The sequence below is a fragment of the Bufo gargarizans genome, chromosome 8 (assembly GCF_014858855.1).
Source record: "Bufo gargarizans isolate SCDJY-AF-19 chromosome 8, ASM1485885v1, whole genome shotgun sequence".
Classification (NCBI taxonomy): Eukaryota; Metazoa; Chordata; class Amphibia; order Anura; family Bufonidae; genus Bufo; species Bufo gargarizans.
Genome location: NC_058087.1, coordinates 119,608,638 through 119,636,159, shown reverse-complemented (window position 1 = coordinate 119,636,159; position 27,522 = coordinate 119,608,638). Strand labels below are relative to the sequence as shown.

Sequence of the window (27,522 nt, the reverse complement as noted above, 5' to 3'; positions counted from 1 at the left end):
GCCCCGTAGTAAACAAGAAAAAATAATGTTTCATACTGCGTGCACATATAGAGATATAAAAAAAAGGAGAAAATAAAAAAGTGGATAAGATAAGGAGGGGAAGGGAAGGAAGAAGGCAGCATCCCACCGCCATATCAAAGTAGAGTATTATGGACACAAATGCTTCACTAGTGCAGAATAAAGATAATTTCTCCCTATTCCCGGACAATGATGTTAAAAGTCAGCGGAGCGCATCTAGCAGGCGAGTGTAACCGTGCAAACAAAATACTTGCGACTTCTGCGGCGGCAGTAATATCAATGAGGTCTTGGGCGACTTGGTCTCTTGGAGATCCATTCCTCCGCCTCCTTTGGATCAACGGAAAAAAAAAACTTTTTTTTCTCCATCTATCACCCGAAGATGTGACGGATGAGCCATGGAATATTGTAGGTTTAAATCGCGTAGTCGTCGCTTGACTGAGATGAAGTTGGCTCTCTTCTTTTGTAGCTCAGGAAATAATATATTCGCACTTTCATGTTTGATGTCACGCTTGTTTCTTGCTTGACTCAGGATAAGATCTCTATCTTTTCAATTAAGCATACACGCCAGCAGGGGCCTTGGGGGAGCTCCTGGAGGGGGAGGCCTGGTGGGAACCCTGTGCGCTCTCTCAACAGCGTAGGCGCTAGAAAATGGCGCTTCAGGAAACTACGCGTTGAACCAAAGTTAGAGGAAAGTGGCCGGATCAGAGCCCTCTGCTCTCTCTGGTAGACCCAGGATTCTGACGTTATTGCATCTGGCTCTGTTCTCAAGGTCGTCACACTTTTGCTGCCATAGGCCCACAGACCTTTCTAAGATTTTCTAAAGCAAAGACCCTGTCTTCTGTGTGACGCACTCACTCCCTGAGCTGCTGCACATCTTGCCTCAGCAGGCCCAGGTCCACATCCACCTTCACTTCCTCTATTTTGCAAGTAAGTGAGGTCTGACATGTAGAGATCGCTGTTAAAAGCTGATCAGAGACGGTTTTAGCTCAGGCTCCCCCGTACCTTCCGCCTCTGACTGCTGCGCTGCTTGACCGCGCGTGACTGCCACTCACGGTGTAGCAGGAGCGGCGGCACCATTTTGTGCCTCTTGCCTTTTCAGCCACTGACTGCGCTTTGCTGGGACCCATCGCCGACTTCCCAGATCTTCTCCTCCTCTTATGCACTTGCCACTCGGTGTTGAGGGTGGCCAGTATGCCAGGATGGTGCAGGATTCTATACGGGGCATGGAGCAGTCCAAGTGCGTGCGCTCATGTCGGCAGTTAGCCACGCCCCCTCCATACATATTATTTTTAATCGCTCTATATTATGTTTTTTTGTGAGGCAAGGTAACCAAAGAATGGATGTTTTGGCACAGTTATTTTTTTACAACATTCATCTGACAGGTTAGTACTATTTTTATAGAGTAGGTTGTTACAAATGTGATGATATCAAATATGTCTACTTTGTGTGTTTGTTTCAGTTTTACATAATAAAGCATTTGTGAAAAATAAATGATGTTTTTGTGTCTCCATTTTCTGAACGCCATTTTTTTTTTTCTGCCGATAATCTTGTGCAGGGGCCTATTTTTTGCCAGACGAGTTTAAGTTTCTATTAGTCCCATTTTTTGGTACATATGAATTTTTGATCATTCATTATTACACTTTTTGAAGAAAGGTGACGAAAAAAAAACACTTTTTTTTTATTTATTTATTTTTACGGCGTGATGTGATATTTTTATAGAGCAGGTCGTACGGACATGGCAATACCTAATATGTATACTTTTTTTCTTATTTAAGTTTTACACAATAGCATTTTTAAAACAAAACAAAATAATGGTTTTAATGTCTCCATAGTCTGAGAGCCATAGCTTTTTTTTATTTTTTGTGATTGTAGGTGACAAAAGAAATGTCTTTTGGCACGGTTTTATTACAGTGTTCACCTGTGTGGTTAAGTCATGTGAGCTAGTTGTCAAGGACACAGCAATACCAAACATGTTTAGGGTATTTTATTTTTTTCATTTTTACCTAATTATAAATGTGCGTATATTGGAAAATGTCAGGCAAGCCTGGACGCTTCCTCCCTGTTAACCCCTTCTATACAGTGGTCCCTACGGACCGCGGCATGAAAGAGGTTAAACGGGCGACAGTGCCAGCACCGATGTCGGCCATTACAGTAGACTGTCAGCTGCATGTTACAGCTGACAATCTACTACCGCTCACCATCCTGAATAATTGTGGGGACGAGGGGGGTCAGCACCCTGATGATTATGGGGGTCCCGCTCATCTGACTGACAAATCAGAGATCCAAAAAGGCAGGGACCGCTGTGATTGGTCCCCTACAGGGTGCCTGGACAGCTCTACTGTCCGTAGCACCTGTTTAGAGGTCGGTGACACTTTCATCTCATGACGTACTGTGCACGTCATAATGTGGTAACTAACAGTACGTCATTAGTCACTAAGGGGTTAAAAGTGTTCAAACATTGCAGATGCCCCACAATGGTACTGAAAAAAAAGCTCACAGCTCACTCCACAGAAAAAAAAAAAAAAAGCCCTCACACTACTCTGTAGATGAAAAAAAAAAAAACGTTTTAGTTGTCAAAATATGCTGATACAAAGCATTTTTTTTTTTCCACAGGTTTTGATTTTTTTTGAAGTAGTAAAACAAAAACTATTTGGGTCATTTATCAACCTGTAGTTCTACTTACAAAAGTTTGATAAAATGACCCCATATATTTTTGGTATTGCCATAATCGTACTGACCCACAGAATACAGTTGTCATGTAACTTTTAGCACATAATGAACGTTGTTAAAAAAAAAAAAAGCGCAAAAATTGCGGGGGCCTTTTTTCCACTTTCACCTTTTTTCTCATCACAAGTACAAGATAAAGTGCCATTAAAATATACAACTTGTCCCTCTAAAGACAAACTCTTATAAGACTATGTGAATGGAAAAGTAAAAAATTATAGCTCTTGGAATGCAGGGATTAAAAAAAAAAACACTGAAACTGAAAATTGGCCCAGTCATTAGGCCATCAATAACAGATCACTGGGTGTCTGACATTTATCAAGACTGGCGTTTTAGACGTCTGTATTAATATCCCCTATAGCTGGCCGCCGACCTCTACATAACTTCAGCGGATCCACCATCGCTTCTAAATTAAGACTGGTTCCTTGCGGTCTTACATTTAGACTTTTTTTTTTATACACCTAAACCAGGCGCAGAAAATGTTGAATGAGACGAGTCTAACGACCCGTCCTCTTCCCCACCATGCCCACTTATTTAGACCTGGCGAGAGCAGGGAAAAGTAATAGATTATAGGCGCATTTCTGGTTAGTAAATGACCCCCAAAGTCCACACTATATAATATCCCTTACATTGGTTAGTATATCTTACTATGGCATTTGTTCATGCTTGTGACTTACTCGGTGCTCTATGTACTCTAACGCCCCTTTCACACAAGCAAGTTTTCCATGTGAAATGAACACATTGCACTCGCCCTGAATCCTGACCCATTTATTTCAATGGGTCTGTGCACATTTGTGGTTTTTCACACATCATTTGTGCGTTCAGGAAAAAATTGCAACATGTTCTATATTCTGCATTTTTTAAAGCAGCCCTGACCCCATAGAAGTGAATAGGGCTTCAGTGGAAAACACAATCTATCCGGATGCAATGTGTTTTTCACTGATGGTTGCTAGGAGATGTTGCTCGTTAATCTTCAGGTGTTTTTCCCCAATAGCGTGAAAATCACATCAAAACTGATTGCACCCACGTGGAAAAAACTGAACCACTCAATGCAATCGCAGACAAAACTGATTGAACTTGCTTGCAAAATGATTTGAGTTTCACTATGAGTTGTGTGAAAGAGAACTTTTGAACTATGGCTCTGTTTTTCCCCCTACAGTGCGGGAAAAATGTCAGTGTGTTTTATTGGGCGAATACTAATAAGCTCTATGGAAGCGGTCATTAGTACAAACGAACAGGGGAGCGGTGAATGCAGTGCTCCTTGTGCTGGGTCTGTACTCGCCAATTCTGAGGTTCTCCTGCTGGAGTCATAAGCTGTGCTGTGACCTGCGCACAACGTCAGAACGTAGGCACACTCTGTGACCTCACTCTGTGTGAAGTCAGATCACAGTACGGTACGGCAGGAAGAGCACTGGATCTCAGGAGAGGTGAATAGATTTTTTATTTTTTTTTAATCATATCTGAGGTCTGATTAACATTGGGTGTCTGAGCGGAGGTCTAATTGACATAGGAGCTCAGATTTGAAGTCTGAATGCGGTTCTGAGGTTTGGGTGATTGATTAACATTTGGAGTCTGGTCTGCGATCTGATTTAGGCTACTTTCACATCTGCGATTTTGCTGTCCGCCTGCATCCGTTTAGAACATATATCAAAAATGAATAAACCGGCACGAAAACCATTGTAAGTCAATGGTAGCTTTATCAACTTGCAGGATAACAGGCTGAACTGGATGGACAGATTACTATTTTTCAGCATTACAAAACGATGATACCATTGACTTACATGATTTATGACGGATCCGGCTTGTTCAGTTTCCCATGCTGCACACAAAAACGCTGCTTGCAGTGGTTTTGTGTCCAGCATGGGAACGAACAAACCGGAATGGAATGCATTCTTATGCACTCTGTTCCAGTTTGTTCAGTTTTGTCCCCATTAACAATGGGGACAGAACTGAAGCGTTGTGCTGTGGTTTTGAGACCCTATCCCAGATCTCAAAACCAGACAGCACAACGCAGATGTGAAAGGAGCACAACGCAGATGTGAAAGGAGCCTAATACTGGGGTTCCGATTGGAGGTCTGATGGAAAATATATTTTTTCTTGTTTTCCTCCTCTAAAATCTAGTGTGTCTTATGGGCAGGCGAGTTTTATAGGCCAGAAAATATGGTACAACTATAAAAAAAATAATTTGCAGACCTTTAAAAGATCCACCTGCTCACCACTGCCATTGCTCTGGCAAGCATGTAAACACAGCAGAGAAGGCAGCGCTCGTACGAGTTCTGCCTTCTCTTTAAACAGTTGATCGTGGGGCTGCCGCTGATCTGATATTGATGACCTATACTGGCGATAGGTCATCAATAGTAAAAAAAAAAGACACTCTGTTTGCGGCTTTTCTAAGTTGCGGCGACAGCGGTGCAATCGGGTCCCCATGCGGCTGTAGGGGGGACCCGATGGCATGGAAGGCAGCGCGATGTCTAAGGAAGGCATCACGCTGCCTTCCTGTGACGTGCCTGTGAGATCCAGCCCCCTGGATCTCATAGGCCCGGAAGCTGTATGAGTAATACACACAGTATTACTGATACAGCCAATGCATTCCAATACAGAAGTATTGGAATGCATTATAAAGGACTAGACCCCCAAAAGTCCCAAAATGGGACAAAAAATTAAGAGAAAAAAAAGTTGAAAAAATAAAAAAGTTTTCCCCCAAAAAATTAAAAGTTTCAAGTAAAAATAAACAAAAACGTCATTTTCCCCAAATAAAGTGTAAAAAAAATTGGTAAAAAATAGGGGGGGGGGGGGAAACATATCACATTACCTAACCCCTCAGATGAACACCATAAAAAATAAAAACTGTGCTAAATAAACCATTTTTTTAGTCACCTTACATCAGAAAAAGTACAACAGCAAGCGATCAAAAAGGCGTTTGCCCACAGTCACCTCATCCCGCAAAAAATGAGCCCCTACCCGAGACAATCGCCCCAAAAAAAAAAAAAAACTGTGGTAAACTGTGCTAAATAAAAATTTAGTCACCTTACATTACAAAAAGTGTAATAGCAAGCGATCAAAAAGTCATATGCACCCCAAAATAGTGCCAAACAGTCACCTCATCCCGCAGAAAAAAAAAAAAAGACCCTACCTAAGATAATCGCCCAAAAACTGAAAAAACTATGGCTCTCAGACTATGGAGACACTAAAACATGATTTTTTTTTTTCAAAAATGATATTATTGTGTAAAACTTACATAAATAAATAAAAATAATAAGGATATATATTAGGTATCGCCGCGTCCGTATCGACCGGCTCTATAAAAATATCACATGACCTAACCCCTCAGATGAACACCGTAAGAAATTTAAAATAAAAACTGTGCTCAATAAACCATTTTTGTCACCTTACATCACAAAAGGTGCAATAGCAAGCGATCAAAAAGTCACATGCACCCCAAAATAGTGCCAATAAAAAACACAGTCATCTCATCCCGCAAAAATCATACCCTACCCAAGGTAATCGCCCAAAAACTGAAAATATTATGGCTCTCAGACTATGGAAACACTAAAACATGTTTTTTTTTTTGCTTCAAAAATGAAATCATTGTGTAGAATTTACATTAAAAAAAAAAAGTATACATATTCGGTATCGCCACGTCCATGACAACCTGATCTAACCTGTGAGATGAATGTTGCAAATAAAAAATAAAAACCGGTGGCAAAACAGCTATTTCTTGTTATCTTGCCTCACAAAAAGTGTAATATAGAGCAACCAAAAATCATAGGTACCCTAAACTAGTACCAAAAAAACTTCCACCCTATACTGTAGTTTCTAAAATGGGGTCACTTTTTTGGAGTTTCTACTCTAGGGGTGCATCAGGGGGGCTTCAAATGGGACATGGTGTATATTAAAAAAAAAAAAAAAAAAAAAAAAAAAAAAAAACACACACAGTCCAGCAAAATCTGCCTTCCAAAAACGGTATGGCATTCCTTTCCTTCTGCGCCCTGCCGTGTGCCCGTACAGTAGTTTACAACCACATATGGGGTGTTTCTGTAAACTACAGAATCAGGGCCATAAATATTGAGAGTGTTAACCCTTGCTTTGTAACTGAAAAAAATATATATTAAAATGGAAAATATGCCAAAAAAGAGAAATTTAGAAATTATCTCTATTTTCCATTAATTCTTGTGGAACACCTAAAGGGTTAATGACGCTTGTAAAATCAGTTTTGAATACCTTGAGGGGTGTAGTTTCTAGGGGTGGTTTCTATTATATAAGCCTCGAAAAGGGACTTCAGACCTGAACTGGTCCCTAAAAATTGGGTTTTTGAAAATTTCTGAAAAATTTCAAGATTTGCTAAGCCTTGTAACATCCCCAAAAATAAAATATCTTTCCCGAAATGATCCAAACATGAAGTAGACATATGGGGAATGTAAAATAATAACTATTTTTGGAGGTATTACTATGTATTATAGAAGTAGAGAAATTTAAACTTGGAAATTAGCAATTTTTTACAAATTTTTGCTAAATTTTTTATTTTATTTTTATATATAAAAATGATTTTTTTTACTTCATTTTACCAGTGTCATGAAGTACAATATGTGACGAAAAAACAATCTCAGAATGGCCTGGATAAGTCAAAGCGTTTTAAAGTTATCACCACTTAAATTGACACTGGTCAGATTTGCAAAAAATGGCCTGGTCCTTATTTAACCACTTCCCATCTGGGCCATTTACCCCCTTCCTGACCAGGCCTAATTTTGCAAAACTGACATATCTCACTTTATGTGGTAATAACTTTGGAACGCCTTTACTTATCCAAGTCATTCAGAGATTGTTTTCTCGTGACACATTGTACTTCATGATAGTCATAAATTTGAGTCAATATATTTCACCTTTATTTATGAAAAAAAATCCCAAATTTACCAAAAATTTTACTAAATTTAAATTTCTCTGCTTTTAAAACAGAAAGTGATACCTCATAAAATATTTATTACTTAACATTCCCCATATGTCTACTTTATGTTGGCATCATTTTGGAAATGTCATTTTATTTTTTTAGGACGTTAGAAGGCTTAGAAGTTTAGAAGCAATTATTAAAATTTTTATGAAAAATTGTCAAAACCCACTTTTTAAGGAGCAGTTCAGGTCTGAAGTCACTTTGTGGGGCCTACATAGTGGATACCCCCATAAATGACCCCATTGTAGAAACTACACCCCTCAAGTTACTTAAAACCGATTTTACTAACTTTGTTAACCCTTTAGGTGTTCCATAAGAATTAAAGGAAAATGGAGATCAAATTTTTTCTTTAACACATCGATGGTTAACAGCCAAACAAAACTTAATATTTATTACCCAGATTCTGCAGTTTACAGAAACACCCCACATGTGGTCATAAACTGCTGTATGGGCACACGGCAGGGCGCAGAAGAAAAGGAACTCCACATGGTTTTTAGATGCCATGTCCCATTTGAAGCCCCCTGATGCACCCTTACAGTAGAAACTCCCAAGAAGTGATACCATTTTGGAAACTAGGGGTTAAGGTGCCAGTTTAATTGCTACTATTTTTGGGTACATATGATTTTTTGATCATTCATTATAACACTTTATGGGGCAAGGTGACCAAAAAATGGGTTGTTTTAGCACAGTTTCTATTTATTTATTTTTACAGCGTTCACCTGATGGGTTCAGTCAAGTGACATTTTTATAGAGCAGATTGTTACGGACGTGGCGATACCTAATATGTATACTTTTTCTTATTTATTAAAGTTTTACACAATAATAGCATTTTTGAAACAAAAAAATCATGTTTTAATGTGTCCATGTTCTGAGAGCTATAGTTTTTTTTATTTTTTGAGAGATTTTCTTATGTAGGGGCTGTGAGGTGACGGTTTTATTGGTACCATTTAGTGGGATATACGCATTTTTGATCACTTGGTGCTGCAGTTTTTGTGATGTAAGGTGACAAAAATTGCTTGTTTTGACACCGTTTTTTTTTTTTGTTTTTTTTTTACAGTGTTCACCCGAGGGGTTAGGTCATGTGATATTTTTATAGAGCTGGTTTTTACCGATGCGGCAATACCTAATATGTATACTTTTTTTATTTGTTTCACTTTAACACAATAATAGCATTTTTAAAACCATAAAAATTATGTTTTAGTGTCTCCATGTTCTAAGAGCTATCGTTTTTTTATTTTATGAGACATTTTCTTATGTAGGGGCTAATTTTTTGCGGGATGAGGTGACGGTTTTATTGCTACCATTTTGTGGGACATATGCATTTTTGATCACTTGGTGTTGCGCTTTTTGTGATGTTAGGGTTACAAATTGCGTGTTTTGACACAGTTTTTTTTTTTTTGTTTTTTTTTTACGGTGTTCATCCAAGGGGTTAGGTCATGTGATATTTTTATAGAGCTGGTTTTTACGGACGCGGCAATACACAATATGTCTATTTTATTTTATTCTTTCTATTTTTAACATTTTTTTTTTATTCCTTACTTAGGGATTTTTTTTTTTTTCATGTGAAACCTTTTTTTTATTTTATTTTTTCAACACTTTACTTTTTTTTATTTTTTATTTTTTATTGTACACTTTTTGTCCCCCATAAGGTCATACAAGACTTGGGGCTGACATAGTAGCCCTAGTTACAAGAAAAATACACCCCCCAGAGAGGCTGTACAGCGCAATACAGAGCTGTACAGCCTCAGTGCAGGGCTGATCGAGGTCTGTGAAAGACCTCACACAGCTCCTGCACTCTCCGGTTCCGGCGCTTATATGACCGCCGGGCCGGAACAGGAAGCGCATAGCGCTTCCTGCTCTGCATACACAGCGCTCGGTGAGCACTGTGTATGCAGCGATCTAGAAGGCAGGGACACCTGGGCACTGTCCCTGCCTTCTCTAAGGGTTGCCCTGCTGTCACTGACAGCGGGCAACCCGATCAGCAGCTGCACGATTAGCGTGCAGCTGCAGTTTCTGAACGGACGTTTTAAAACGTCCATTCAGAAATAGAGATCCACCTCCCGGACGTTTATATCCTATAGGCGGACGGGAGGTGGTTAAGGTGAAATAAAGCTGTGTCCTTAAGGCGTTAAGTCACTAGGACTTTCAAACCTTGGTCTTTAAGTGCAACTCTAAGTGTACATATCGAATTATACCAGAAGCGAACCAGACCCAAATGTGACTAAAGAAATAGTTATTGCAACCAATCTTTCTACTTATCACATTTATCACCCCTATTTTTCTACACTTGCCAAAATACACCCACATCCAGCAAGGAACTACTTATCTTTTCCTTCTTCTTACCCACCTATGTGGCCTCTTGGTCATTAACCTAAAAGCCTTTATTTCCAAACATACACAGCCACCTCATGCTTTCTCCTACTTCCACCTTCTAACACTTTCTCTTCCTACTCCTTACTGCTGATGATATATACTCCAAATCCTGGCCCTCCTCAGAAAATTCCCACAATCATATCTAGCTCCCACTATCGATCTCCTTCTACAAATGTATTCAACCCCTTAAACCCATAAAGCTCAACTCCACTGCCACCCTCCATTCATTTGAAGTAATTGGGTCTGCATCTACTCTCCCTCCAACCTCCAAGTGGCTGTTATCTACCACCTCCCCAGGCCCGGCCACCATCTTTTTCAACCACTTCAACACCTGGCTTCTACACTTTCTTTCTGCTGACATCCCCACTATCGTCATACGTGACTTCAACATCCCCATTAACACTCACACTCCGCTACCTCTAAATGTCTAGCACTTACTTCCTCCTTTGGCTTCTGTCAGTGGTCCTCCACTGCCACCAAAAAAGATAGTCACACGCCGTATCTTATCTTTACCTACCTCTGTTTCCTATATAATCTCTCTAACTCTCTAATCTCTCTTGTTCATGCGACTTGCAATTGTTTTTTATGATGTAAGTATTCCACTTTTCATATATACAGCTCCATGGAATGCATTGCACTTTAATAATAATAATTATTAAAATCACTAGTTATATTTACTTATCACATGGCTGTGCCCCGTGTGCTGAACCAAAACATATATGTTATGTGACACTGTTGCTTACTGAACGTCAGGGATTGCATGATGTGAAGAGCATCACATGACTGGTGCCATGTTTTTTTAGTTAGGCCATGAATACATTACACAGGGCTGATGCATATCTCTATACCACTCTACTGCATATAGGGGTCAACTGCCTAATAAAATAAAAGGTATGTATGCAGAATTTTCAATAAATATATATTACAATTTTGCATGATTCCCTACTGTATATACAAATTAAAAAAAAACTGGAATACCCCTTTAAGGAATTATTTATGCACAAATACATCAGTGTCTCTTACATAAAACAAGTTCTTTAAATCTAAGATGCATAAAAGCGTAATATTGTCATGGAGTTACAGTACATAAAGCAAACTATGATCAGTAACTCTTCATAAACTTAAAGGGGTATTCCCATCTTGCAAAATCAGCCAGAGTTGCAGTTACTTCACAAATCACTTCCTGTTTTTCTGTTTCTAAGGCTGGGCGGGCTTAGGCAGCTAGACTGAAGCCTGTCCACGCCTCCTTATGACATCACACTGAGAGCTGAGTCCTACGTGCTCGTTCATGTGAAAAGTATGACTCACCAGTCTGGCTGGCACCAGGAAGTGTCTGTGAAGCTTATCTCTCCTGCTGTGGACTCACATCAGTCCGTGGAGCAATGGTCAGTGATTTTATTGACTACCATTTAGATGACCTGAATACTAACTACACATAAAAGTTTTCATATCTATTCCAAAGCCTATCTGTGCAGCAGAAACTGTAATTTACTGCAGCCCAAATGCATGTCTGCTAGTATCCATATGATTCGTCTCCTATAAAAAAAAAAATCACTGAACAGCACAGATGCAGATTTGTTACCATTAGAGCTGTACTACATTAGAGTAATAACGTGCATATTCAACTCAGCCACATATCAGTGTATTACCCTATCTCTCCACCATTCTTTATATGACATATATTGATAATCCCCACCTCACCAATCACTGAGAATGTACCAGCGCATACCTAGCTCTGCTACATAACCATTTTATGTCAGTCCTACACCTGTAATATCTCTCCACCATTCTTTATATGCCATATATTGATAATCCCCACCTCACCAATCACTGAGAATGTACCAGCGCATACCTAGCTCTGCTACATAACCCTGTTATGTCAGTCCTACACCTGTAATATCTCTCCACCATTCTTTATATGCCATATATTGATAATCCCCACCTCACCAATCACTGAGAATATACCAGCGCATACCTAGCTCTGCTACATATCCTTGTTATGTCAGTCCTACACCTGTAATATCTCTCCACCATTCTTTATATGACATATATTGATAATCCCCCACCCCCACATATAGGCCCCCATCAGCCTCATATAGGCCCCCATCAGCCTCATATAGCCCCCATCAGCCTCATATGCCCCCCATCAGCCTCATATGCCCCCCATCAGCCTCATATGCCCCCCATCAGCCTCATATAGCCCCCATCAGCCTCATATGCCCCCCATCAGCCTCATATAGCCCCCATCAGCCTCATATAGCCCTCATATAGCCCCCATCAGCCTCATATAGCCCCCATCAGCCTCATATAGCCCCCATCAGCCTCATATAGCCCCCATCAGCCTCATATGCCCCCCATCAGCCTCATATGCCCCCCATCAGCCTCATATAGGCCCCCATCAGCCTCATATGGCCCCCATCAGCCTCATATAGGCCCCCATCAGCCTCATATAGGCCCCCATCAGCCTCATATAGGCCCCCATCAGCCTCATATAGCCCCCATCAGCCTCATATAGCCCCCATCAGCCTCATATAGCCCCCATCAGCCTCATATGCCCCCCATCAGCCTCATATAGCCCCCATCAGCCTCATATAGCCCCCATCAGCCTCATATAGCCCCCATCAGCCTCATATAGCCCCCATCAGCCTCATATGCCCCCCATCAGCCTCATATAGGCCCCCATCAGCCTCATATAGGCCCCCATCAGCCTCATATAGCGCCCCCATCAGCCTCATATAGCGCCCCCATCAGCCTCATATAGCGCCCCCATCAGCCTCATATAGCGCCCCCATCAGCCTCATATAGCGCCCCCATCAGCCTCATATAGCACCCCCATCAGCCTCATATAGCCCCCCCATTAGCCTCATATAGCCCCCCCTTTAGCCTCATTTTGCCCTACCCCATTAGCCACAATAGCCCACCATCATCATCCATCCGCCCCAAATATCAGTCAGTCCGTCTGCCCCCTCAAGTGCCTCCATCAGCCCCCAATCTCATATATAACATATACTCACCCCGCTGTCTCTCCCACGCCGTCCGCTCTCTGAGTCCTCTCTCCCTTCCACGAAGTAATCGGCCGCGCATGCGCAGATCTATTTTCCTCTTTGCTGCGCTACAACGCGGCTCAAAGGAAAATAGATCTGCGCATGCGCGGACCGCCCGGCGGCGTGCGCGATCTTGATAAAAAAGTACAGCCGCCGCTAGATCACCAGGGAAGGAGTGCGCAAGCGCGGCCAATGGATGCGGCCGGCGAGCAGCGGCCGTATCCATGGGCAGCGCTTATAAACTAGTGATTTGTGAATTTGAATTTATAAAAGAATAGTAGGTTTTTTTTAATTGGTTGTATTTAGTAAAAAGTTTATTGGGGGGGTGTAATTGAATGAAACTTGATTATATAGATGGGAATACCCCTTTAAGGGCCCTTTACACGAATTGAAAAGGTCTTCACTAATGGAGCGTTCATAGTAACGCTCATTAGGGATGATCTGGCGGTGTAAATGTACCACCAATTACCCGATGAATGAACAAAACGCTCGTTCATTGGGCAATTGGATTATTAGTGCAGCACAGAAATCCTTGTTTCCCGACAGCAGATCGAGCTGCGTGAACACAATCTTCTGCAGAGAAACAATGAGTCTGTATGCGGAAGAGCGGTGGCATTAGCGATTGTTCCTCCCCATGCAATGGAGGGGCTGGAGGAGATCGGTGCACGTAAATACATCAGTCTCCTCCACTAGCAATCAGCAAATTGACGGGAAGGACATTGTACCGTGTAAAGGGAAGTTTAGATTTTGCTTCTAAAAATCAGAAGGGGAGAAGCTATCAGAATCTCTCAATATGGCACAATTAGTCTTTTGGGCCTGTAAATTAAAATGATCATATCTCAACAAAGAATAAAGACATTTAATATGTTTTTTTCCCCATCATGTTTCTATGGTACATAAAAATCTTACTTTCATTTTTGTTTTGGTATGCCTATTTTATGGTATGGTGCACACTTATGAAAGAGCAGCACAAAAAAAGGGAAGCCAGCTTCTATACAGAAGGTGCTAGTAAACGTATCAGAAAGAATACAATTAAAAACCATGTACCTCTGTGCAGTAGTAGTAATTGCATCAATAACCTCCATAATTCTGTGCAAAGCTGAATCAGTTCCAATTGTCATATCAGTACCGCAGAAGTCATTGTCAATGGAACCCACCAGTCCAACAATATTTAGATGGGAATACTTTGCAGCCACATCTTCAGTTATTTTCTCTGTAAGATGAGATCCCAATTAATCATATCTGTGACTATAAAGATTTACAGCATTAGCAACATTTTTAAAAGCAAAAAAATAAAAGAAAAACAAAAAACACACCAACTGCAAAATACTAATATCCAACTGGACACAGAATTTTTATTTCATAGAATGGATCAACTGAGAAACATTTGATACACTATCTTCAAGAAATATTACTACTATAAACACCGGAGCAAAATGACATTAGTACAACCATCTTTTCCTGTATTTATTATTATTAATGCCTCCATAATCCATATGGAATTCAAACTTTGAACCTCATTAAAGGAGCAGACATGCATGTATAACAGCACATAAAATGTTTCTCTTCATCTGCAGTCTCCAAGATCAATGGAAGATGACTGGACCCTGAAGGAGGTATGCTGCAAGGTGTAAGCTCTACAAGTATTTTAACAGCATTTATTAACCCTTTGGCTACCTGAGGTTTGTTCATTCTTGCGTTTTCATTTTTCTTCCCTATTTTCAGTGAGCCATAACTTTTTTATTTGTACGGTCACATAGCTGTATGAGGGCTTATTTTTTACGGGACAAGTTGTACTTTCTAATGCCCCCATTATTATGGCATAAAATGTTGTTGGGAAGCGGGGGAAAAATAACCCTCACTCAATCCCTTCTCAGTTTTATGGGTTTTGTTACCATTGCGTTTTGTTTACGGCAAAACTGACCCATGCCCTTCATTCTCTGGGTCAGTACGATTAAAACAACTCTTGTCAAAAATTTTCTTTAACGATATTCTTTATATCTAAATGGTGTAAAAATGTAAGAAAATATGTTTTTTTTTTTACCATATTCTGACCCCCATAACTTTTTTACACTTATGTCTACTGAGCAGTTTAGGGGCTCATTTTTTGCAGAACAATCTGTACTTTTAACCCCTTAGGGACACAGCCTTTTTTTGCAAATCTGACCAGTGTCACTTTAAGTGCTAATAACTTTAAAACGCTTTAACTTATCCAGGCCGTTCTGAGATAATTTTTTCGTCACATATTGTACTTCATGCCACTGGTAAAATGAAGGAAAAAAAAATCATTTTTATTTATTAAAAATACAAATTTTACCAAAAATTGGAAAAAAATTGCTAATTTCCAAATTTCTATTTCTCTACTTCTATAATACATAGTAATACCTCCAAACATAGTTATTACTTTACATTCCCCATATGTCTACTTCATGTTTGCATCATTTTGGGAATATAAAAGTTTGGAAGCAAATCTTGAAATTTTTCTGAAATTTTCAAAAACCCAATTTTTAGGGACCAGTTCAGGTCTGAAGTCACTTTGTGAGGCTTATATAATAGAAACCACCCAAAAATGACCCCATTCTAGAAACTACACCCGTCAAGGTATTCAAAACTGATTTTACAAACTTTGTTAACCCTTTAGGTGTTCCACAAGAATTAATGAAAAATAGAGATATAATTTAAAAATTTCACTTTTTGGCAGATTTTCCATTTTAATATTTTTTTTTTCAGTTACAAAGCAAGGGTTAACAGCCAAACCAGACTCAATATTTATGGCCCTGATTTTGTAGTTTACAAAAACACCCCATATATGGTGGTAAACCGCTGTACGGGCACATGGCAGGGCGCAGAAGGAAAGCAATGCCATACGGTTTTTGGAAGGCAGATTTAGTAGGACTTTTTTTTTTTTTTACACCATGTCCCATTTGAAGCCCCCCTGATGCACCCCTAGAGTAGAAACCCCCCAAAAGTGACCCAATTTTAGAAACTATGGGATAGGGTGGAAGCATTTTTGGTAGTAGTTTAGGGTACATATGATTTTTGGTTGCTCTATATTACACTTTTTTGAGGCAAAATAACAAGAAATAGCTGTTTTGGCACAGTTTTTATTTTTTGTTATTTACAACATTCATCTGACAGGTTAGATCATGTGGTATTTTTATAGACCAGATTGTCTCGGATGCGGCGATACCTAATATGTATACTTTTTATTTTATTTAAGTTTTACAAAATAATTTTTTTGAAACCAAAAAATCCATAATCTGAGAGCCATAGTTTTTTTAGTCTTTAAGAGATTATCTTAGGTAGGGTCTAATTTTTTGCGGGATGAGATGACTGTTTGAGTGGCACTATTTTGGGGTGCATATGACTGTTTGATCGCTTGCTATTACACTTTTTGTGATGTAAGGTGACAAAAAATTGTTTATTTAGCACAGTTTTTATTTTTTACTGTGTTTATCTGAGGGGTTAGGTCATGTGTTATTTTTATAGAGCCAGGTACGAACGCGGCGATACCAAATATGTATGCTTTTTTTATTTAGGCAAGTTTTACACAATAACAGCTTTTTTAAAACAAAAGGAAATGATGTTTTAGGGTCTCCATTTTCTGAGCCATAGTTTTTATATTTTTGGGGCGATTCTCTCAGGTAGGGGCTAATTTTTTGCGGGATGAGGTGACGGTTAGATTGGTACTATTTTGGTGGGCAAACGCCTTTTTGATCGCTTGCTGTTGTACTTGGTTGTACCTGTTGTAATGGTTTATTTTGCACAGTTTTTATTTTTTACGGTGTTCATCTGAGGGGTTAGGTCATGTGATATGTTTATAGAGCCGGTCGATACGGATGCGGCGATACCTAATGTATACTTTCCCCCCCCCCTATTTTTTACCTTTTTTTTACTTTATTTGGGGAAAATTATGTTTTTGTTTATTTTTACTTGAAACTTTATTTTTTGGGGGAAAACTTTATTTTTTCAACTTTTTTTTTCACTTTTTTTTGTCCCACTTTGGGACTTGAACTTTTGGGGGTCTAATCCTTTACAATGCATTCCAATACTTCTGTATTGGAATGCATTGGCTGTATGAGTAATACTGTGTGTATTACTCATACAGCTTCCGGCCTGTGAGATCCAGGGGGCTGGATCTCACAGGCTCATCACTGGAAGGCAGCACGATGCCTTCCTTAGACATTGCGCTGCCTTCCATGTCATCGGGTCCTCCAAACAGCCGCATGGGGACCCGATGGCACTGCCGCACAGCCGCCGCAACCGCAGGTAAATGCCGCAAACCGCAGGTCTGAATTGACCTGCGGTTTGCGGCAATCGATACAGGGGGGTCACATAAACACCACCCCCCCGGCGTTGTGACAGGATGCCCGCTGAACGATTTCAGCGGGCATCCTGTCACAATTAACCCCCGCCACGCCGCAATGTCTGTTTAAAGTTAGGACCCCAAGTCCCTAAGGGGTTAAGAGGCTAAAACAAATGCTTACTGATTTCATGTAATTGCAGGGCTGGTCTCTGGTTAGCTGTATGTGAAAGGATACACACTGCTCTGGGGTAGTGGGGGAGGTTAACTGCATTCCGATTGGTCCTGCTAGTTCATGTGAGGAGAGTAAGGGCTTATGGGAAGTGAGTGAAATACAGTATCGCCTCAAGCACAGGGCAAAAATCACTACATGAGGTGCAGCAGAGGCCATCTTAGGAAGATGCTGAAATAGAGGCACAGAGAAATAGGGTTGCTAAGGGCTGAATACAGTTATCAGAAAGGTAAAATTAACTGAAAAATGATGTTTCATGAATACTTTCCCTTCAGCATCACATATGTTAGGAATTTCATTTTTGGTAGTGAAATGGCAGTTACACTTACACTTTAACTTAACAGGAGAGTGCTAATTCTATCCAGAAAAATAAATAAATAAAAAACACCAACACATTCCTTCATGGAATAAAATAAAAAATAAAAAAAAGTGATGCGAAAGCACCCTTACACTAACCAGATATTATTTGTACCCAGATTATTGTATCTTTCACTATTTTACTTAATCATATAAATGACGCTTCAAATTTACCACAAATACAGTACAGTTGACAGTTCTTGTCAAAAAGACAGATAGGTCACAATTCTGTATCACAATTTAGAAAGAATGTTCTACAATACTATGGACTACACTTCTGCGCCTAGTTCAATATCGCAACAATTCTAAGATTCGATTCAGACCCTTATTGTTTTTAATATAAAGGGATTGTCAAGGATTTCAAGGGATTGTCAAGGATTCGCGATGGAGCGCTCTGTATGCGCGATTGTACGGGCGTTTGCAAACGCGCATACAGAGACAAGCAAACACCCATTGTCGCGCAAAGTCTATGTACGGGAACGCGCGACAAGACGCCCCAAAGAAGCTCATGCACTTCTTGGGGCGCCGGGTGTTTTACAGCGCGATCGTACGTGCTGTAAAACGCCCAGGTGAGAACCATGCCGATAGGGAAGCATTGGTTTCTCCTTGTTGAGCGTTTTACCGCGCAAAGAAACGTGCTGTAAAACGCTCAGGTGTGAACCCAGCCTTATGGTACAATCCTCACAACAAGCCATTAACATCACATTGGCGGATGTCTCACAGCCAGCACTCCCACTGATCAACCATTTCATTGTTAGTGTAAAAAGATGGTAACTGCAGTGTTTCCACCACCATTCCCAACAATGGGAGCAACGATGCCATTACCAGCTCCGTCCATTACATAATGGACTCTGCTGAGTAGTTCCAGCATGGGGGCTACAATAAAACAGCTGATCGCTTAGAGTGAGTGATGTCAAGTCCTGACAACTCCTTAAGGCTAGGTCTACACGGCGACATTTGTTGCGCGTCAGGGCACAACTATACTGCAACATTTTGTTGCACCAATGTCGCGCAACAATTTTTATAATGGCAGTCTATGGTGTCGCACTGCAACATGCTGCGACGCAACAATCACAGGAAATCCATTCGAGATGGATTTTTCTGCGACTGTCGCGTCGTAGTCGCAGCATGTAACATGTTGCAGTGCAACACCATAGACTGCCATTATAAAAATTGTTGCGTGACATTGGTGCAACAAAATGTTGCAGCATAGTTGTTTGTACCCGGTCGCGCAACTTATTGTCGCGCAACAAATGTCGTTGTGAAAAACCACTCATTTCTCCAGTGGCGTTCCCTGGTCTGGTCCTCCTGCCGCTGCTTATTTACAAATTGCAGAAATGATATGTCAGCATGTACAGTAACAGCTGAAGCCACTCCCTGTCCTCAGTGGTAGACCATTGAGGACAATGATTGGCTGCAGGGTCATGTGCTGTATACCAGTAAACAAGTAGAAGTAGGAGGACAGAACCAGCACCATAAACAATACCACTGGAGTAAGTGGTGATTACATGACCATCACGTTGAATTTAAGGTATTTTACTGCATACAAACAAGCTGCATTACTTGTATTTACCTCCTTTAACCAATTCTTCAAGCAAACCTCCCCACTCCTTCCGAAATATATTTGCTCCAGTTAAACTTCCATCACCACCAATGACACATAAATTTGTTATGCCATGTTGAACAAGATTAAAGGCTGCAGACAAACGCCCTTCATGTGTCGTAAATGCCTTACACCGTGCACTACCAATAATAGTGCCACCCTACAATACAGAAAAGTAAGACAAAATCAGCAGCAAACAGATATTGCAAGACATTGGAAAGTGAGTGATAGGCAAACATCCCAATTTTTATTTTTATTTTTTATTTAAGGGGTTCTCTAGGTTTTTTATATTGATGGCCTATCCTTAGATGGGGGTCCGACTCCTGGCACCCTCGACGATGAGGTATATGAAGAGGCTGTGGTGCTGCTTGGGAGCTTAGGCTTATTTCTTAGGCCACTGACATCACATTCATTAGTCACGTGGCCTAGGCACAGCTCAGTCCCTTTCCTATAAATGGGGTTGGGCTGCAATATCTAGCAAAGCCCTATCCAATAGATGATGCTGTGCTTGGTGGCGCTCACCAGAACTAAGGTGAGTGAAACGGCTTCCACAAAGGGCTGATTGGCAGCAATGCCGGGAGCCTGACCCCCGATGATCCGATATATCCTGAAGACAGGCCATCAATATAAAAATCCCTTTAATAACTATTCAAAATGTATAACACTGGTTTCTCTAAAGGACTTTATTGTACTCAATCATGCATGTTCCAAAAGGACATATGATGTTGCACACAGAATACACTCCATATGAACTGGAAAGTATGATAACCACACAAAATGTGTAAAATGTATCTTGTTTTACTGAACGTACCAGCTGAATTATGTTTGACACACTTAGCCAACTTGCTTGTTTGATACAATCACCACCTTCAACCAAGCCTTCATAACCCTATGATGAGAATAGAAACGTATTTGTCAATGCAGGTGAAAATATAAATTCAAATTTTAAACTGTGGCTTTGCTGATTAAGTTCTTGTGTGTGCACATGAGGAACAACACTACATCAGACCATTAAATGACTCATACATGGCAGTTATCTGCTAGTTTCGTCCCCACTGCAGGCTCCAGCTATAATTGTCAGTTTTACCAGAGATAGCAAGTACACTACAATGTCTCCCATAGGCTGCAGAAAGAGGAATAATATGAAAGAAGAAAAATAAAAAAATGCATTTCATCTTGAAGGGGTTGGCAAATTGTCATATAAGCTCCATACAATCATAAGTGACTAAACTATCCTCAGCTGACTATATGGAGATTGGCGTCAGTTATTAAAACATACTTACCCGTCACCCTACACATCCCTGTACTGCAAGATGGCAGCAACCACATCCTCTATCACAGGGATCAGCAACCTTCAGCACTCCAGCTACTGTGAAACTACAACCCCCAGCATGCACACTTTCTTGGCTCTTCCACAGAAGTGAAAGGAGAATTTTGGGAGTTGTACTTTCAGAACAGCAGGAGTGCCAGAGGTTGCTGATCACTGCTCTATCAGCTCCTGGGTGTCTTCTATTCTGCACAGGTACTGAACAGCAAATAGAAACGTCCAGCACATGGGCAGATACAGAGATACAGGCAATCCTGCTGCCTGCTTCTGTACATGTGCCAGATGCGTCCATTTGTTGTTCAGCTGCTGAACAGAACAGAAGGTAACCAGGAGCTGACAGATGAAGTGATTGTCTCCATTTGGCAGGCCAAAGATGGTAACAGGTAAGTATTTTGGCCTCATACTGAGGCAGCTGGGGACCAAAATTAAGTACGCTGGGATCCCCGAAATGAACTGAGTGGCCAGTCATTCATGCATGAAGCCGTTCCATTAATTTCTATTGGAGTTCTGGAGCTAGCCAGGCGCTGTACTAAGCAACTCCTATAGAAAGGGGAGCAGCTGCGAACATGCCCGACCGGCCACTCTGTTCATTTCAGGGGGCTCCGGAGGGTACTAGGTCCCCATTCTTGTGATCGGTGGGAGTCCTATCAGTAGGACCTTAAGCAATCTAATTGTGCTCAATTAGCCATTTTCCCTCCCTGGTGTACTCACTTTTGTTGCCAGCAGTTTAGACATTACTGGCTGTGTGTTGAGTTATTTTGAGGGCACACCAAATTTACACCGTTATGCAAGCTGTACACTGACTACTTTACATTGTATCAAAGTGTCATATCTTCAGTGTAATCCCATGAAAAGATAGAATATAACAGTTGCAAAATTGTGTGGGGTATACTCACTTTTGTGAGATACTGCACAAGTAAAACCTAAATTACAAAAATAAAAATTATACTAACCCCAAAACCCATCTATATATTTCCTGGAAGTAGACTACCGGTACGTTATCAAAATGCCACTCCGTACTTTACAGACACCCTCTAGCGGTTTTGTGTCAAAATCTAATTTTTCATAAATAAACATTGATTAGTGGGTACCCATATGAGCCCACATGCCTTTCATGAGCACCCATATGAGCCTTAATGCCTCTCATCAGCCCCAATGAGTCCCCATGCCTCTCATCAGCCTCAATGCCACAGAGACCTCTCCTGCTCCGGACGCTGCGACTCCTCACCTATAGCGCGATTCTCTTCATCCTGCTGCCGGCTCTGCTGTGATCTGAAGCACACAGCGTGAGGTCACAGAGCGCCCTTAAAGTATAACTGTCGTATATATATTTTTGGGGAAGTATTGGATTGTGGTGATTAATATCTCCTTGGTGGCCCTATTTCAACTTTTCACGGTGTATTCAATTACCCCTTAATTCCACAGTTTTGTTCCCTGTATTGCCTATTTTTACCTGTGCTTAAAATAGGGTTGCTAGGCATGGTCCGTCTATGTGTTGAAGGACGGAGGACGCAGAAGCAGGCTGCGTGCAAGGTCAGATTACAGACAGCCAGGGACTGTAAGTAAATGATTGAAGCCAGGTCCTCCCCAGCAGCTGATAACAGTGCCTGGGCTGTGTGCACTTCTCCCTGTCCCTGCGCTTGGCAGATGCTCCCTCACTCAGCAGAGCTGGACAATGCAGAGCCGAAGCAGCGCAGACCAGGGAAGGGAGATCTGCCATCTGCTCAGTGTAAATGAAAGCAACATGAGGACCCCTTTGTGCTGCAGGAGATTAACCCTTTAGGGGAGGGCTGGGGTTACTGACACTTTTGGGAGGCTATTGTTACTGGCTAGTGAGGGCAGGCGGGATTAGCCTCGGGGAGGGCAGTGGCGGCCATCTTTACTGAATAGTGAAATTGCAGTTTTATAAAGACTGGTTGCTAAGGGCTGAATCTTATTAAATATGGGGTAAGTCAGTCTAATAGTAACTGATTCTGGAATATCATGTTATTAGTAACTACATATATGAAAATTGAAATTAGGGTCTAAGTGTGACAGCTATCCTTTAACTTTGACATTTACAGCAGCCTTCCCCTTTAACAGAGAGTTTCACAGCACAACACCCTCTTGACAGTGACCTCCACAGGGGCCTGCCCCTTTAACCCCCTTCCGACCGCCTAACGCACGGATGAGTCCTGGCGGCGGTCGATTCATTGATCCTGGACGCATCCATGCGTCATCTCGCGAGACGCGAGATTTCGGTCTGAGCTGGCCCGCGCATGCACATTGCGGGCCGGCAAAAGTTAAAGAACAATTTCGTCACCAGCCTGCCAGCCAATGATCGTGGCTGGCAGGCTGGCGATTTTCAAAAACTCAAATCAGAAGCCATCTGGGGAGGACCTGGGTGATTCAATCATTCATTAGCTGAAAGTTCTACCTTCAAGTAATACATTAAGTACAGTGAAGAGATATTGCAGGAGATAGTCAGGAGGTAGGCTGGAAGGTGGAAACAATACAAAAAAAAGGTAAATTTGTTTGATTTAAATTGACAAATTTTTATTTCTTTTTTTTCTCCTCTTTAAAATGGCAGACTTGGTTCAGTGCAGGAATTGTTGTGCATTTATTTCATGTTCCACTCTTTGGAGATTCGGATGCTGTCAGATCTGTAGACAGTTCTCCTTACTGCAGCAGGAAATTGCATTTTTGAAATCTGAGATATTTAAATTATCTGTTAAACAAACTCCAGCTAGGACTGCTGCAATGCCACTGCCACAGAGGACCCCCAGAAATGGCAGATGGGTTACTGTAGGTTCTGGAAGACTTAGAGTGGTGGATAGAAGACATGTCCCACATTCAGTGATTCTCCAAAATTCATTTGCAGCACTCTCAGAATGTAAGGACAACATGGATATGGACTCAAGCACAGAGGGTGAGAAACCATCGACTCCTATGTCTAATGTATGCAAGACTGCAGCCAAGGACAAAAAAGATAAAGTGAAGTCTCAAAGGAAGCAGCTGTTGCTGGGTGATTCAATCATAAGAAGTGTGGAGCTTAAAGAAAATGGTTTTGTGAGATGTCTCCCTGGGGCTACTGCTAGAAGACGTATTATTAATATTGTTAAGCAAGCAAAGCAGGAAGGGGACGTGGATGTTCTTGTCCATCTAGGGACAAATGACCTGGCTTGCAATGAAGTGTCAGAGGTGAAAAAATCTTTTATCACACTTGGTAATGACGTACAGGATTTTGCATCCACCATTTCATTTTCTGAAGTTCTGCCTGTGCATAATGTTCAGAATGATAGGCAGAGGCGCATAAAGGAGTTCAACACATGGCTTGGTAAATGGTGTTTCTCATAATAGCTCTACTTGGAATAGAAAGGAACTGTACAAAAAAGATGGTTTGCATCTTTCTCTCAAAGGAACAAATGTACTTAGTGAACAACTCCAAGAATTTGCGAAAGAGTATTTAAACTAGGAAGGGGGGGGCAAAAGAGTGAAAATAAAAGAGTCCAATTGCCCCCCGAAACAATGCCAGAACAGGTCAGAAGCACAGAGGGTAAGTAATAAGCTCCGAGTCCTCTCTACAAATGCTCGCAGTTTAGGTAAAAAAAATCAATGAACTTGGGTCAATAATGGCATCTGAGAATGTAGATTTAGTGGCTGTTACGGAGACATGGTTTAATGAAAGAAATGACTGGGACATAACCATACCAGGGTACTCTTTATACAGAAGAGACAGAGAAGGCAAGAAAGGAGAAGGAGTGGCCCTGTATGTGAAAGATAGCATTAAATCTAACCTAATACAAGTTGGTGAGGCCAACATAGAGTCAGTTTGGGTTACATTGCAGTTTGCTAATCATGCAGTAACTCGTGTAGGTGTGATATATAGACCACCTGATCAAGTTAAAGAACTAGATGATCTACTAGTTGAAGAAATAGCTAAAATGACAATGAAAGGAGAAGTTATCATTATGGGAGATTTCAATCTTCCAGATATAAACTGGAAAACCAAAATAGCAAGTTCTACCAGGAGTACAGATATTCTAAATTCCCTACTGGGGTTATCCCTACAACAAATGGTTGAGGAGCCAACCAGGAGGGAGGCCATTTTGGATTTGATATTCAGAAATGGGGATTCGGTATATGATGTCATTGTCGGCGAAACCTTGGGATCTAGTGATCACCAGTCAGTGTGGTTTAATATAAGAACTGTGAAAGAGTCCCACCACACAAAAACAAAAGTTTTAGATTTTAGAAAAACAGACTTTTCAAAAATGAAATTAGTCATAAATGAGTCCTTATCAGACTGGGGCGGATTACATGGAGTCCAGAAGAAATGGGACTACTTAAAAGGTGCATTATTGAAGGCAACAGAAAATTGCATTAGACTTGTCAGTAAAAGCAAAAAAAGGAATAGACCACTGTGGTACTCAGCAGAAGTGGCCCAAATCATAAAAAATAAAAAGCTAGCATTTTGTAATTATAAAAAAACCCAGAGCAATGAAGATAAGGAAATCTACAAGATTAGGCAGAAAGAGGCCAAGCAAGTTATAAGAACTTCTAAAGCTCAGGCAGAAGAAAAACTAGCTCAGTCTATGAAAAAAGGGGATAAGACATTCTTCAGATATATAAATGAAAAAAGGAATACCTAAATTAAAAATAAAGGACGGAAGGTATGTAGAAGAGAATAAAGGGCTAGCCGACTGCCTTAATGAATACTTCTGTTCAGTTTTTACAAAAGAAAAAGAAGGAGAAGGACCTCCACTAGAAAGGATGACTATTAAATTGTTTGATGCATGTGTCTTTACAAAGGAAGATGTTCTAAGTTTGCTGTCTAAAGTGAAGACAAATAAGTCACAGGGGCCTGATGAGATACACCCAAAATTATTAAAAGAGCTTAGTGGTGAGCTGGCAAAACCGTTAACAGATTTATTTAACCAATCATTAGTAACAGGAGTCGTCCCGGAAGATTGGAAATTGGCAAATGTCGTGCCCATTCACAAGAAAGGTAGTAAGGAGGAATCGAGCAACTATAGACCAGTGAGTCTGACATCAATAGTAGGCAAATTAATGGAAACCCTATTAAAGGATAGGATTGTGGAACATCTAAAATCCCATGGATTGCAAGATGAAAAACAGCATGGGTTTACTTCAGGGAGATCATGTCAAACAAATCTTATAGATTTTTTTTGACTGGGTGACTAAAATAATAGACGGTGGAGGTGCAGTAGACATCGCATATCTAGATTTTAGTAAGGCTTTTGACACTGTCCCACATAGAAGACTTATCAATAAACTGCAGTCATTGAGCATGGACTCCCATATTGTTGAGTGGATTAGGCCGTGGCTGAGTGACAGACAACAGAGGGTTGTAGTCAATGGAGAACATTCAAAACAAGGTCATGTTACCAGTGGGATTCCACAGGGATCTGTACTGGGACCAATTTTGTTTAATATCTTCATAAGTGATATTGCAAAAGGCCTCGATGGTAAGGTTTGTCTTTTTGCTGATGACACAAAGATATGTAACAGGGTTGATGTTCCTGGAGGGAAACGCCAAATGGAAAAGGATTTAGGAAAACTAGAAGAATGGTCAGAACTCTGGCAACTGAAATTTAATGTGGATAAGTGCAAGATAATGCACCTGGGGCGTAAAAACCCAAGGGCAGAATAAAGAATATTTGACACAGTCCTGACCTCAGTATCTGAGGAAAGGGATTTAGGAGTAATTATTTCAGAAGACTTAAAGGTGGGAAGACAATGTAATAAAGCAGCACGAAGTGCCAGCAGAATGCTTGGATGTATAGGGAGAGTTATAAGCAGTAGAAAGAGTGAAGTGCTTATGCCGCTGTACAGATCACTGGTGAGACCTCACTTGGAGTATTGTGCGCAGTACTGGAGGCCATATCTCCAGAAGGATATAGATACTCTAGAGAGAGTTCAGAGAAGAGCTACTAAACTGGTCCATGGATTGCAGGATAAAACTTACCAGGAAAGGTTAAAAGACCTTAATATGTATAGCTTGGAAGAAAGAAGAGACCGAGGGGATATGATAGAAACTTTTAAATACATAAAGGGAATCAACTCTGTAAAGGAGGAGAGCATATTTAAAAGAAGAAAAACTACCACAAGAGGACACAGTTTTAAATTAGAGGGGCAAAGGTTTAAAAGTAATATAAGGAAGTATTACTTTACTGAGAGAGTAGTGGATGCATGGAATAGCCTTCCTGCAGAAGTGGTAGCGGCAAATACAGTGAAGGAGTTTAAGCATGCATGGGATAGGCATAAGGCTATCCTTCATATAAGATAGGGCCAGGGACTATTCATAGGATTCAGATATATTGGGAAGACTAGATGGGCCAAATGGTTCTTATCTGCCGACACATTCTATGTTTCTATCTAACACCTTATATTTATAAATATAAGGTGTTAAATGGCTTCCCTGCTCCTCTGCTGGTCCTTTTCGTCGGTTGGTCTCAGCAGAGGAGCAGGCATCACAGTGACTAGCCACCAAACACCACACTTAGCCCCAGATCACCCCCCCATCACCCCAATTAACCCCTTGATCGCCCCTGTCAATCACCTAGTGAAAGGGAAAAAAGTGATCAGTGTAAACT

General features: G+C 40.9%; 1 protein-coding gene across 1 annotated transcript in view; it reads right to left on the bottom strand.

Annotated features, from left to right (window-relative positions):
• Positions 1-27,522, bottom strand: part of LOC122945306 (ATP-dependent 6-phosphofructokinase, liver type) — a 378,493-nt gene that overhangs the window by 265,156 nt on the left and 85,815 nt on the right. Inside the window, exons 3-5 of the mRNA XM_044304347.1 lie at positions 20,411-20,488; positions 19,570-19,759; positions 14,152-14,317 (exon numbers count right to left, since the gene is read on the bottom strand). Of these exons, the coding sequence (XP_044160282.1) occupies positions 14,152-14,317; positions 19,570-19,759; positions 20,411-20,488 (434 nt within the window). The remainder of the gene's footprint in view (positions 1-14,151; positions 14,318-19,569; positions 19,760-20,410; positions 20,489-27,522) is intronic.